Here is a 14,686-nt window from a genome sequence, read left to right as displayed (position 1 = left end):
CGATCACATCGGCTCCAATACTTGACTAGTAGTTAGTTTATTGACTCTGAAAGGATGAAAGGCAAAGTCAACATCGGTGGAATTTGAATTCAGAAGAATAAGGACGGGTGAAATGCTGCTAAGCATTTTGCCTGGCATGATAAACGATTCTGTCAGCTCACTACCTTACAATAATAATAATAATAATAATAATAATAATAATGATAATCTTTTCTACTCTAGGCACAAGGCCCGAAATTTTTTTAGGGAGGGGGCCAGTTGATTAGATCAACTCCAGTACACAACTAGTACTTAATTTATTGACCCCGGAAAGATGAAAGGCAAAGTCGACCTTGGTGGAATTTGAATTCAGAATGTAAAGACATGAAATACTGCAAAGCATATTGCCCAGCGTGCTAACGTTTCTGCCAACTCGCTGCCTTACAATAATAATAACAATAATAATAATAATAATAATAATAATAATATTAATAATGGTTTCAAATTTAGGCACAAGGCCGCAAGTTTGGGGCAGGAGATGAATCAATTACATCAATTTCAGTCCTCAACTGGTACTTATTTTATTGACTCTGAAAGGATGAAAGGCAAGCCAGTCTCAAAAGAATTTGAACTCAGAACATAAAGACAGATGAAATGCCGCTAAGCATTTTACTCGGCACACTAACATTTCTGCCAGCTTGCTACCTTAATAATAATAATAATATTAATAATACTCCTTTCTAATAAAAGCACAATGGCTGAAATTTAGTGGGAGGGGACTTGTTGATTACATTGACCCCAGTGTCTCACTGGTACTTAATTTACTGACCCCGAAAATATGAAAGGCAAAGTCAACTTCAGTGGAATTTGAACTAAGAATATAGTGATGGGCGAATTCTCCATTTCAGAAATTTCCAACAAAATTGTCCCTCTCTGTACTATTACTGCTACCACTAGCAACAACATCCAATACTGCTTTCTTGTAGAATCTTACAGTGTTTAATCTAAACATGACATGCTTGATGAAGTCTTCTGTCAGTGATGTCATGTTTCCTTATTGACACAAAAACTTAACATATCACTAACATTTCAAGTTTTCCCTCTAGTGTCAGCTTGTTGACTGATGGTTTATCTGTAGAACATTTCTGTGGTTTCAGCAAAACAACAACAACAACAACAAAAGTGTAAAGGTCAAGGTTCAATTATCTTAACATTTCCATACATCTAAACATAATCCTCCCACAGACATACTACAATTGTGAAATTAATGTCTAAGATACTTTGTTAAAATATTGTTAATGTCTGAAGAAAGGGAGTGGGAGAGGAAAGAGAAGGAGGAAAACGAAATAGAGTGAACAAGCAAGTGTGTGCTTGTGTGTGTGTGTGTGTTTGCATATATGTGTAGGTATGAGAATGTATGCATTGTGGAATAAGTGGGAGTCAAAGAGAGAACTGGAAAAGCTGGGGGTGGAATAAATTCTTTTGAAAATCTTGGTAACTTTAAGAAGTTGAGAGGTCTATAAGCCGGTTACAATTATACTGGAAGGATGCTGTGGTTGTTAATGATGGCAATGATATGGCTGTAGTCTAGAGCAGGGGTTTTCAAACTTTTTGACTTGCGGACCCCTTTATATTTCAGGCTTTACCTTCGGGACCCCCTTATAAACGCTTACGAAATTTATACATAAATATTTGCTTAAAATAACATATATATTTTACATTTATTTATTTAACAGTATTTAACAATTAGGTTTATTGTCAATTAAAAGATTTCAATTAAAAAACATATATAAAATCAAATTGCCCATAAAAAGTATTTGCTGTCCACGGACCCCCTGTGGTCCGCGGACCACAATTTGAAAACCCCTGGTTTAGAGCATAGCTATTGTTATTTTTGATGTTGCTGTGTTGCACCCCTCTCCCTGTCAGCCCTGAGCAAGCAGATCTTTAGTCAATGACGTTCCAGCTGTAACCATCTCATCTTTTTTAATAGAGTAAGTTGCGATATGTGATAATTTTGGCTGTTAATTTAATTCTATCACATCATCATCATCATCATTTAACATCCACTTTTGATACTGGCGTGGATTAGATGGTTTGACTGGAGAAGGTACACTGGAGAACTACACCAGATTCCAGTCTGGACTTGGCTTGGTTTCTACATCTGGATACCCTTCCTAATGCCAACCACTCTAGAAAGTGTACTAGGTGTCTTTTACATGTCACCAGTATTGGCCACAACCATGATTTCACTTAGCTTGATGTGACTTCTCAAGCACAGAAAATTGCCAGAAATCTCGGTCACTTGTCATTGCTTCTGCAAGACTCAACAACTAAAGCTATCTAATAGAGACTTCCTTGCTAACATTATTGTATTCCTGTAAGTTTTGGTGGTAGTCACAGAGAGGGCAGGGTTGTCTTAACTACCCTCAGGCAAACAATGCACTAGGGCCCCTATAAATCAGAGCATACATAAATTAGCATTGTCCTCAGGACTTGTGGGTGCCCCTGGCAACAGCCAAGTATGCCATGCTTTAAACCTATCACATTCAGATTACTCTGTCAAATGTAATGCTTATATATTCACTTTGTTTTGAATTAATCATGTATTATATTGTAGTTTCAGGATTCTGATAATGTGATTGTTTATTTTTGATATTGTAAAGTAGGTGTGAGAGGCCAGATCTGGTCAGTTTGTGCATAAAGGAGATACAATATTTGGTCTGGATATGACTATTTTAAATGTTAATGGGTCAAGACAGCCCTAAGTGGAAAAGGGATGGCTGGAGTGTTCTTATTGTTTTTCAGTATTTGTTTTAAGCCATTTACCTGCAAGCATAGTGTTTGGGATTAGTAAGACTATTGATGCTTTAGTCCATATAAAGTTTTTGTGTTTATAAGGACTGGATAGGAAAAGCAGGGCTCTTAGGCATTATTGTTAATGCTGATAGTATGGCTGGTGGTGGTCTGATTGTTGTCATTGTTATTATTATTGTAGTTGCTGCTACTGTTATTATAGAAGGCTTAGTTGCATACATATCTTGCTATTGTTTGAGTGTGCCCTGTTTTTTTTTATCTGACCTAGGAGAAGAATCATTCCCATAGCTTTCAAGTCATCCAAGATGCATACAGGAATAACTCAGTTGGACAAATATAGTCATTGTTTAATTTGAACTCTTGAGAGTTAGCATGTGAAGCAAATCTTATACATGGAGTTCCAGAGGAATTATAATTCTGTGAAAGCAGTATAGGATGGCTGTTATTTTACTTGTAGTGATAGCAGATATTATAACAGTGGCTGCTCTTTCAGTTTTTAGTACTGATATAGTTGTAATTCTTGATATGTTGGTATGGTCATTATTGTTGTTGGTATTGCACATTCTTAGTCAGATCTCATTGGCATTCACATTAAGAGTAATAGCTGATCTTAGATACTAACTATTTCACAGCTGAAAAGTTAATGTTAAGATGGAGAAAAGTAGAGTCATGTACAATGAGAAAGAGCCAAATGCAATTGGTTATAGCCAGGTATCACTAGACAGAGTGAGTTGCTAAGTGAAACAGTAGTTTTACAAGACCAATTTTGTATTCAGTAATAATTAGCATAAAAGTATGGCTATCCAAGACAGGTGGTAATGCTGTCAGCTTTTGCACATTGTTTAACAAACATAGCAACATATTTCAGACAGAGAAATTCAGGAAACATCAAGTGTTGAGATCTGTACAAGTAACAGCTATTAATGGAGTTATATATAAGAAATCATTCATGTAATAATAATATAATATAATATAATACAATATAATATAATATAATATATGTATTAATATAATATAATATAATATAATATATGTATTAATATAATATAATATAAGTATTAATATGCCAAGACTGAATGCATTATGCTGCCATGTGGTTAGCTAAAGGAAGAGAGAAAAAGGAGAGAGGGTTGTTAATGGCATGAAGTAGGGGGAAAGCAGTAGTTATCACATTAAGACCAAGTGTATGATGCAGAGAGAGAGAGAGAGAGAGAGAGAGAGAGAGAGAGAGAGAGAGAGAGAGAGAGACTGAGAGAGAGAGAGAGAGAGAGAGAGAGAGAGAGTTGATGGAAAAGAATGTGGGAGTGGAAAGCAGTTACATGATTTTAGGTATAGTACAATAGAATAGTGCAACAGACAATAAATTTCTATTTTTGTTTTCTTAGTTATTTGGTTTAAATGTTTATCCATATTGTTTGAATAGACAGATGCATACATCGACAGAAATTCAAGTAGAATATGACAGACAGACAATCAGACAGACTGCCCCTTGGATTTAGCAAGAAAAGAATTTTATTTTACTTAATCGCATTAGTTCCAAATCATCATCATCATCGTTTAACGTCCGCTTTCCATGCTAGCATGGGTTGGACGATTTGACTGAGGACTGGTGAAACCGGATGGCAACACCAGGCTCCAGTCTGATTTGGCAGAGTTTCTACAGCTGGATGCCCTTCCTAACGCCAACCACTCAGAGAGTGTAGTGGGTGCTTTTACGTGTCACCCGCACGAAAACGGCCACGCTCGAAATGGTGTCTTTTATGTGCCACCCGCACAAGCCAGTCCAGGGGCACTGGCAACGATCTCGCTCGAAAATCCTACAGGAGCCAGTCAGGCGGTACTGGCAACGGCCACGCTCAAAATGGTGCATCTCATGTGCCACCCGCACAAGAACCAGTCCAGGGGCACTGGCAACGATCTTACTTGGCTTGCCGGGTCTTCTCACGCACAGCCCATTTCCAAAGGTCTCGGTCCGTAGTCATCGCCTCGGTGAGGCCCAATGTACGAAGGTCTTGCCTCACCACCTCAGCCCAGGTCTTCCTGGGCCTACCTCTTCCACGGGTTCCCTCAACTGTTAGGGTGTGGCACTTTTTCACGCAGCTATCCTCCTCCATTCTCACCACATGTCCATACCAGCGCAATCGTCTCTCTTGCACGCCACAACTGATGCTTCTAATGTTCAGCTTTTCTCTCAAGATACTTACACTCTGACGGGTATTCACATTGACATTACACATCCAACGGAGCATACTGGCTTCATATTGGTTAAGAAATCACTATCATCATTGTTTTAATGTCCACCTTTCCACACTTGCATGGGTCAGATGGAGTTTATTTAGGCAGATTTTCTATGGCTAGATGCCCTTCCTGCTGTGTTCTCTTACTTGTTTCCATAGCTTACCATGTTTATTTTGCTTAATATTGAGAATGAATGACATTAATTAACAACAGTTATGCAATGTCAAGACAAGGAGATACAAACATACATACACTCACACGCACATGCATACATGCTGCAATAGAACTAGGACTTACTTGTGTTGAACTGAAAGGGAAGAGAGCATAACAAAACAGGTTAATTTGTGAAAGTAAGGCTGTCCTAGAGGAGATGCAGTTACATGGATAGTTCCTTAGAGACACCAAGAATGTGAAAAATCCTGACTCATAATGAGAGCGGTTCTAGAGTGGAAATTTAAAGAAAGAAGCCTATGAGTTTGTTGGTGGCTAGTCAAGATCAAACTCTAAACATTAGCTCAATGAACAAGAGTATTCATTCAACAACTTCAATGAACAAGCACCATGTTTGTAATCAGTGAGTGGAAAATATTGATAATTTTTGTAGCAGGTTGCAAAATGTTGGCTAAAAAAAAAAAAGGATAAAGGCAATGTTACAATAGGTTTTCTCTCAATTTACACTGATCATTTTGTAAAAGATATGGAAGCAATGTTTCCCATATATGGTGAAATCTGGTACCATAAATTAGCCTAGTAGACCAAAAATTTCTATGGGATTTTACATTTTTTTCATCCATCATCCTTAAACGAACCTAATTCAGGGATCTTTTGAGTGGAATGAGCTACTTGACCCAAAGAAAATTCTGTCTGGGCTTCACCTGCCAGGTCATGTGCTGTTTATCTTGATATGGGATCATCATGTCATGCACATATGGTTGCGATGCATGTACCTGGTGTACAGTTATCAGATGAGTTGTCATGTTGGGTGTATTGGGCTTTGTATATTTGTAGCCCAGTGTCACTTTGATAGCATGCACTGCTTTCTCACTCAATAATAATAATAATAATAATAATAATAATAATAATATACTCTAGGCACAAAGCCTGAAATTTTGGGGGAGGGGGCCAGTTGATTAGATTGACTCCAGCAAGCAATTGGTACTTAATTTATCGACCCCAAAGGATGAAAGGCAAAGTCAACCTTGGCGGAATTTGAACTCAGAACATAAAGACAGACGAAATACCGCTAAAAACTAAAACTGGAACAACAAATTACAATGATACAATGATGGCAAGAAAAACCTTTACATGGCAAGTACTAGGATAAGCTAAGCAGAAAAGAAATAGACAAAATAAAAACTCAACAGAAAAATAACACTATTAGGCACTGCACACATCCTATGTAAAGCACTTTCAACACAGTGAAAATAACAGCACCAAAATAAATCAGAGCTTATATCCAAGGCACACAAAGCTGTGCTTGATAGTGCAGTGAAAGCATGTGATGAAAATAAGACTACTGAATAGTAATTATAACTCTCTAAAATGCTTGAATAATAAATGATTTACTTGAATGACTTTCCATGAGGAAAAATCATCTTAACTCCCATGACAAAGAAACAGCATACCTTTAAAAACCCCTATAAAAACGTAACATGTTTGCCTATAATTTACAAAACCTTAACTGTAACAGTATTGCTCATTCTGGACAACTACAAACAATAACAATGTTGTAAATGATCAAATTTTCTCAACAAATAAAAAAAATTATAGATGGTGTATGATTCTTACGCTGGTGATATTGATGATGACTCTTCCAGAGAAAATACACTGATTTCTTCATTTTTAATTGCCAGCAAAACTTCAATTTGTCTTCCTTGTTCTAATATATATAGAAGAGAAGAAAAATAAAGAAATGTTAATTGGAAAGGTAAAAGAAAGAGTGTTTATGAAAAATTGATGTTTTAACTTATTTTATGATTGATTGCTCAGATCATAATTTCTATAGGAATTAACTTGTCTTACAAAATATATTAGAAAGCAGATATTTCATGAAACATAACCTTTCTACCATAAATAATATGAGAGTAGGAAACATTGTTAATTTGTGACTAAAAGACTGATCTGAAAGTTTGAATTTGTGGTGTATATTTTTCATTTAATTATTTCACATTATTTTCTACTGTTAGTATAGATAAAATGGACTTTCATTAATGAAAAACCCCACCAAACTCAGAAACATAAAATATATTGTTTTTATGACTAGGCCTCTATTCAGAGTGAGCCTTGTAGATAATACCAGCTCAAATATTTTCCAAATTTTAGCTGCTGTGTTATTACTGACAAACAAAGACCACTCCTTTACAATATCAAGGAAGTTGCCAGCTTTTGAATGTAGGTAAGTTTCACAACTAAAGCCAGATCAAACGATATGAGTGGGACAATAATAAGACACAACTACTGTAATTTTCAACATTTATACTGTTAAAATTTGCACAAAGTATGAAATATGAAGATAATGGCAAGGTGATTACACATTTTGTAAATTTGTCAGTGGCCTTTTGATCTTCAAATATCTCCCTTTTTATGTAGACATACATAATATAGTTAAAAGACAATTGCAGTTCAAGCACTTAAATAGAAATATAATCCAATTTTAAACACAAAATTATTTCAAAAATATGAATAACAAAAACCAAAAAACCAAAACCCATTTTGGTTATGTTTGATGTGCATCTTTCTTATTTCAGCTGTTACATAAGTGAAAGAAATATTTAATCTAACATTAACCAAAAAAATATTTTCTGTTAGGTTGGTTTTGCTTCTTTTAGACCCATAACTCACCCAGCATGCTGAACAGGAATTGGTTGTGTATCTTATATTTACAAAATTGGCTAAAATACTAATATTTCAAAAAGCAAAATATTTTTTACAACTTTGGTCAAATAATTATAACAAAGAAAAATTCAGCTTTCTAGCTTTAGTAGTTTCTGAGATGTCTGAGTGGACATTCAACAAACTGGGCTACACAGAGGTTTGACCTTTTTTGGCTTTTGGCTATGCTGATAGTGATAAGATCATGATAATTGCAGAGCACACAACAAAAATAATGGTAGAAATTTGCTTTGGATGCAGCATTGGTCTCTACAGAAACATTATATATGTTAAGCTGATGACAAGTACAATACTGTAAGAAGTATGCTACCCATATATAGAAATTACAGAGTGGTTTCAATCTCCAGATGAAGTTATATCATCTTCATTATGCTGATAGTACTCTTATAAAAAGTATGGATGCTACAACATTCCATTTTTACTCTCTAAAGTCAAACAGCCTTGAGTTAAGAAGAAACCAATATTTCATTAACTTAGCTTGAGCTTAAGAAATAGAACTGAGGCAAGCAACTGGCAAGCTTGAGCCTGCAGCCCAGTTTTGGTTATCTGTTGTATTTATTTTACATGCTTATTGTCTTTCAAAAATGCATTAATGTCACACCATTACATTTTTCCTTTCATCATACATACAAAACTTAAGGCAGCGAACTAGCAGAATTGTTAGCACACCAGAGAAAGTGCTTCGTGGCATTTTGCATGTCTTTCTGTTCTGAGTTCAAATTCCACCGAGATTGACTTTGCCTTTCATCCTTTTGGGGTTGATAAAATAGGTGACAGTTAAGTACTGAGGTCAATGTAATCAACTTCACCCTTGCCTTAAAAGCTGCTGCCCCTGTACCAAAATTGGAAATCATTACAATTACAAAACTTGATGCAAAAATAAGTAAAGACTGAACCTTGTACAATTGTATCCTCATCATCTTTGCATTGTACAACTATGTCAAAAGGTTCATATTCATCAACCATTAGAACATCCATGCGTATATCAAATGCTAGCTTTGTAGCCATTTTTTCTGGAAGTCCATTGATCCATAATCCAGTGTAGGTGATACCAGAAATATGTTTGATACAACCATATCCATTTATTACATCATTTGCCCATTGACCCTGAAATAGTAATGAAAACAAGAAAGATTTCCAATTATGGATTCTCTCACTAATGTTTAAGGTTAAATACCAACCATAAAATTTCTCCTTTTCTAACTGCTGGAAACCACCTCAAATTAACTGTTAAGTAAAGAGACAAATTCAATCAATCTGAAATGTTTTTCTGTAATAAATACATTAGCATAACTGCTTGATAATTCAATTTTGCTGCTAACACCATCATGCAGATATTGCAACATTACTGGTGCTCATCATTCTGAGTTCAAATCCTACTAGCATTGATGCCTGACATTTTTTAACTGTTGATAAACAATTATTCTTTTTGGTTATAAATATTTCTTGTTTACTTTTCCTGATATCTCCATGGAAAAACCTTCCTTGTTAATGTGCTGGAGCTAAAGCTTTGCCTTTTTATCTATAGAATGACTTCTTCAATGAATCATCAATTGGTAACAATCTGAGCCCTTCTCTATTGAATGAGAGAGAATGCCCACCTTCTGATCATACCACACATCAAATAATACTTCTCTTGTTATAGGACCTCTTTTCTCATAATACTGATTCCATGGAAATACATCTGTTTCTCCTGGTAATGTCTTACTACAACCATTTAATATGATGTTGCATGTTTTATCCACAGTGTTATTCTAAGTGGGTGGCTCAAGTCAGTTGATCTCTTCATATTTTCATATAGCCCTTAACTCATCTGGCCTGTAACAAGTATTTTCTAAAAGAAGGTAACTCCATACAAATCTTGCATCCTGTTAACTATTGGACTCATGACACATGTTACACTAGATCAGTGGTTCCCAAAGTTGGCAGTATTGCTCCCCCTGGGGGCAGTGGAAATTTCCAAAAGGACATTGAAGAAAAGTGGGATGATAATGGGGTAGTGATTCATGTAAAAAGTGGGGTGATAATGAGGTAGTAATTCATGTAAAAACAACAAAATAATGGGTTCATTAGGTTAAGTTTTATTTGTGATGTACAGTTGCTTTAAATTTGCTTCCGAAAGAGATCTATGTTTGTGATGATTATTTGGGGTGGGAGTATGAGGAATGTGACCTGGGTGTCAAGGGGGTGGCAGCCTGAAAAGATTGGGAACCACTGCACTAGATCATTACAAGTTTTGACAGGCAATAGAATGGGATTGGCCCTGCATAAATCATGCCCACTATAATAATAAACCCTACTACTTTATGGGATAACTTAAAAAAAAGGCTAAGGGAATAAACCCCTCCAGAAAATCTGGAGGAGGGACCCCTAAGGTAGATGTGCATAGTTATACTTAACAAATATTTAGCATCCCCTGCAGCTCTATGGATGTTATGAACATATTGACTGCTTTTTTTTCGTGGAGTGTCCATGAATGGAAAGGAGGTAATTGTACTTGGGACTAGGCACTTGCTTCTCGAAACAGCCAAGGCACAGCAGAAGTTGTTAAATTATTGACTCTGCAATACTGTCCACCAACAATGAAAAAGCCAACTGCATACATACATACATACATACATACATTCATACATACATTCATACATACATACATACATATATACATACACACACACACACACACACACACACACATATGTATGTATGTATTGCGTACAGATTGTCAACGTACATATTGCATTGGCAACTAAGTTCCCGCGGTTTTTTAAGATTTTGGAATTTATTGCATTTTTAAATTTTGAAATCTATTTTTTTTTGAGAATTCTATTTTTGAATCATTTTGGAATTTATTTTGTTATTTTTCTAGTTAATTTTAGTTAATTTTTGTTTATTTTCAGATCATTAAAATGAATGTCAAGTTAAGAAAAACGAGCATTTTCGACACCTCTCTCTTTTTGCTTTTAATCTAAGGCTGCAAAAGCTGTTCGCGACATTTGTGCTGTGTATGGAGAGGGTGTCATAGCTGAAAGAACCGCTTGTGATTGGTATGCCAAGTTCAAAAATGGAAATTCTGACCTCAAAGACACCTCATTCTGGTCGTGCAGTTGAGTTTGATGAAAAGCGATTAAACCAACTTTTGCACAAAAATTCTCGTCAAACGACAAGGGAACGGGCAGAGAAAATGAAATGCTCCCACACTGCTAGAGAGAAGCATCTTTACTCAATGGGAAAGGTTTAGAAGTATGGAGCATGGGTTCCGCATGCTTTAAGTGACAACAACAAAAATCAACGAGCCACAATCTCCGCTGGTTTGCTTGCTCGTCACCGCTCAACTCATGGACACAAGCAACGATTTCTTTACCAAATTGTTATTGGCAATGAAAAATAGTGCCTATACATCAATATGAAGCAGCATAAGGAATGGCTTAGCCCTGGTAAACAAGTGATGCCATGCGTGAAACAAGATCTTCATCCGCATAAAACGATGTTGTGTGTATGGTGAGACTGGGAAGGGATTATCCATTACGAATTGCTTGAATGGAACCAAATGGTCAATGCAGAACTCTATGTTCAGCAGATGGAATGACTCAACATGGCTATTTAAGAGAAAAGACCTAATCGTTAGCATAGAGTTCTGCTGCACGACAATGCCTGCTCTCATATCGCCAATATGACCAAGGAAGCCATTCAAGCGCATGGCTGGGAAGTGCTGCTACAACCACCATACTCTCCTGATTTGGCAACAACGGAGTTTCATTCAATACTGATGCAGAATTGAGAGCTTGGGTGGATCAATTTTTCGAGTCGAAATCGGGTGATTTCTACCAACGAGGTATTGAAAATCTTGTTGAACGTTGAGAAGAAGTTGTAAACAACAAGGGTGGATACATTATTGATTAATTAGTTGTTATTTTTTATTAAACCTTTTAAAAAATTTAAATTAAAAAGAACGGCAGGAACTTAGTTGCCAACCCAATACATACATACATACATACATATAAATATGTATATATACTGTATATATATATATGTATATATATATATATATATATATATATATATATATATATATATGTATATCAAAATAAGCAACAAGGATATCCAAAGTTAATGCAGTACAATCGTTTCATGCGACTCCATTTATTTATAGTGTGGTATTTTAACATCTACCATGTTTATCTTAGGCTATAATTAGTACATATCTAAATTTAAATTGAACTTTTATAGCATGTTTCTTTTGATTTTAATCACCTTATTTTGAAATTGTATGGATAATACCATACTTAATTCTGGTGCCTAAACTTAAGTACCATATTCACCTTAAATCTAAATTTTTTATGGAACTCACTTACCAAACCGGAGTATATATATATATTACATTTATCATCATCATTTAACGTCTATTTTTCATGCTGGCAAGGGTTGGACAGTTTGACAGGGTCTGGCCAGCCAGGGAGCTGCTCAGGTTCCATTTGTCTGTTTTGGCATGGTTTCTATGGTTGGATGCCCTTCCTAGCACCAACCAATTTACAGAGTATGTTGGGTGATGTTTACATAGCACTGGCATGGATGCCTTTATGTGGAGCCAGCACAAGTGCTTTTTATATAGTATATGCATTAGGAAGGGCATTAGGCTGTAGAAACTATGCCAAAGCAGACATAGAACCTGGTGGAGCCTTCTGGCTTGCCTGTTCTTTTCAAACCATCCAACTCATGCGAGCATGCAAAAAAGGTTATTAAATGATAATGATGGTATGTGTGTGTATGCATATATATATATATATATATATATATATATATATATATATATATATATATATATATACATACATGAGAGGGTACTGAAAAGTTCCTGGCTTTAAGGGTATCTCAAAAGGCTTGAATGGAAGTCCAACCTTCCAAGTTCTTTTAAAGAACTTAGAAAGGAGGAAGGACTGCTGCAAGTGTGTGAATCTGAGAAGGGGATACATTGAATAAAATCATAATTAACTGATCCTCCTGTATTTTCTTTCACCCAAAGCCAGGAACATTTTGGCACCCCCTCGTATATATGGATGTCAAATGATGATGATTATTTATATATACATCTATATATATATATTCATATATATAGATTAAATATATGTATATATATTTATATATATGTATTCATATATATATTTTGATAGTGTCTCAAACTATGCCAGTGTCACATAACAAGCACCTTTCGAGTGCTGGGCCTCACAGAGGCAATGACAAATGACTGAAACCATTGGTAATAAGCTGTGCTTGAGAAGAAAGATCCATCAAGCCAAGTGAAATCATAGTCATGGCAGATACTGGTGTCATGCAACTGGCACCCATGCCAGTGGCACACAAAAGCACCCTCGGAGTGGTTTATATTAGGAAGGGCATCCAGCAGTAGAAACCATGCCAAATCAGACTGGAGTTTGGTGCAGCACCTCAGCTTACCAGCCCTGGTGAAACCGTCCAACCCATGCCAGTATGGACAAATGGATGCTAAAAGATGATGATGTCTCAAGTCTGAGAGAGACAGTTCTGCAATTTCTTACTGAACAACTTGCGCAAACCTGATTTGCTTATAGTGATGTCTGTGCTTATAGTGATGTCTTGCTCCCTTCATCAAATAAACATTACCTGTACAAGTGCTTGATGTACCACATGTCAGATGTTGAAAAGATTGCAGAGCAACACGACATAAAGTTTTTTGGTCTGCCTGGTCTGGGAATAAATTCACGATGTTGCGATTGTGAGTGCAATTACCCTAGCCACTTGGTCAAACACCCTCACTGTATGTATGTATATAGAGACAAAAATAAGGGAAATAACTATATTACTCTGTTATAAAAAAGAAAAGAAAAATGATGTGGTAGAATGCTAAAATAACATTATATAGGTTAGAAATAAACCTCGTTCTGAATCAAGAACTAAATGTATGAAGTTGTTAGCTGCAGTTGTTAACTATGATCAGCCTCTGGCTGTTAGTCAGAGATGGTATCTGCACTTTGTGGAAGAATAATTCTATTGCAAATGAGATATTGGCTTCATTCTAACCAAGTAAAAATATCAGCAGTGTGAAAGACAATTTCTCTGGGGAAGAAACCCATTTAAACAGACACATATGCACACAACAGTTTTAGATACAATGTAAAAAAAATAAACAAAATGATTGCACTTAGTTTAGCCCCATTGCAGGCACAGTAGGCAAGAACCTTCTACTACAGCGCTGCGCTAATCAAAGTCTTCTGAGTGGATATGCTAGACAGAAACTGATAGAAGCCTGTTGTGTGTACATACATAAATACAAAGGTACACATGTGTGTGTGTGTGTGTGTGTGTGTGTCTGTATGTATGAATGTATATATGTGCATATTTCTTTGCATTTGTGTTTGTCTCCAACACTGCTTGACAAACGGTGTTGGTTAACTTAGTGGTTTGGCAAAACATACTGATAAAATAAGTGAAAATAAGTACTGGGGGTTGATTAATTCAACTAAAATCCTTCAAGGTGGTACTCCAGCATGCCTGCAGTCCAATGATTGAAGTAAAAGACAAAAGGATTTGGTTCTGAAAGGGTAGCAAGAAAGAAAAAAAAGAAAACATGGAAATGATTGATTAGATCAGTTCCTAATCTTCTTAGATTTTTCCCAATGAAATAACACCCATCTTCTGTCCATTGAAAGAATAATAGCTTAGTTTATAGCTATTAATAATGTATACAGATATATTTTTAACGTAAGCGCTATTGTTGAAAATTAAG

The 14,686-nt window shown here is 35.9% G+C and overlaps 1 protein-coding gene across 3 annotated transcripts in view; it reads right to left on the bottom strand.

The window, feature by feature from the left end:
- LOC106870830 (uncharacterized) overlaps positions 1 to 14,686 on the bottom strand; it is a 109,242-nt gene that overhangs the window by 22,571 nt on the left and 71,985 nt on the right. For all 3 annotated transcript variants that reach the window (XM_014917054.3, XM_089358079.1, XM_052970307.2), the window contains 2 exons: positions 8,823 to 9,033; positions 6,823 to 6,913 (listed from right to left, as the gene is read on the bottom strand). In XM_014917054.3, the coding sequence (XP_014772540.1) occupies positions 6,823 to 6,913; positions 8,823 to 9,033 (302 nt within the window). The remainder of the gene's footprint in view (positions 1 to 6,822; positions 6,914 to 8,822; positions 9,034 to 14,686) is intronic.

The sequence above is a fragment of the Octopus bimaculoides genome, chromosome 1 (assembly GCF_046866305.1).
Source record: "Octopus bimaculoides isolate indiv1 chromosome 1, ASM4686630v1, whole genome shotgun sequence".
NCBI lineage: Eukaryota > Metazoa > Mollusca > Cephalopoda > Octopoda > Octopodidae > Octopus > Octopus bimaculoides.
This window is presented reverse-complemented; position numbering and strand designations above follow the sequence as displayed.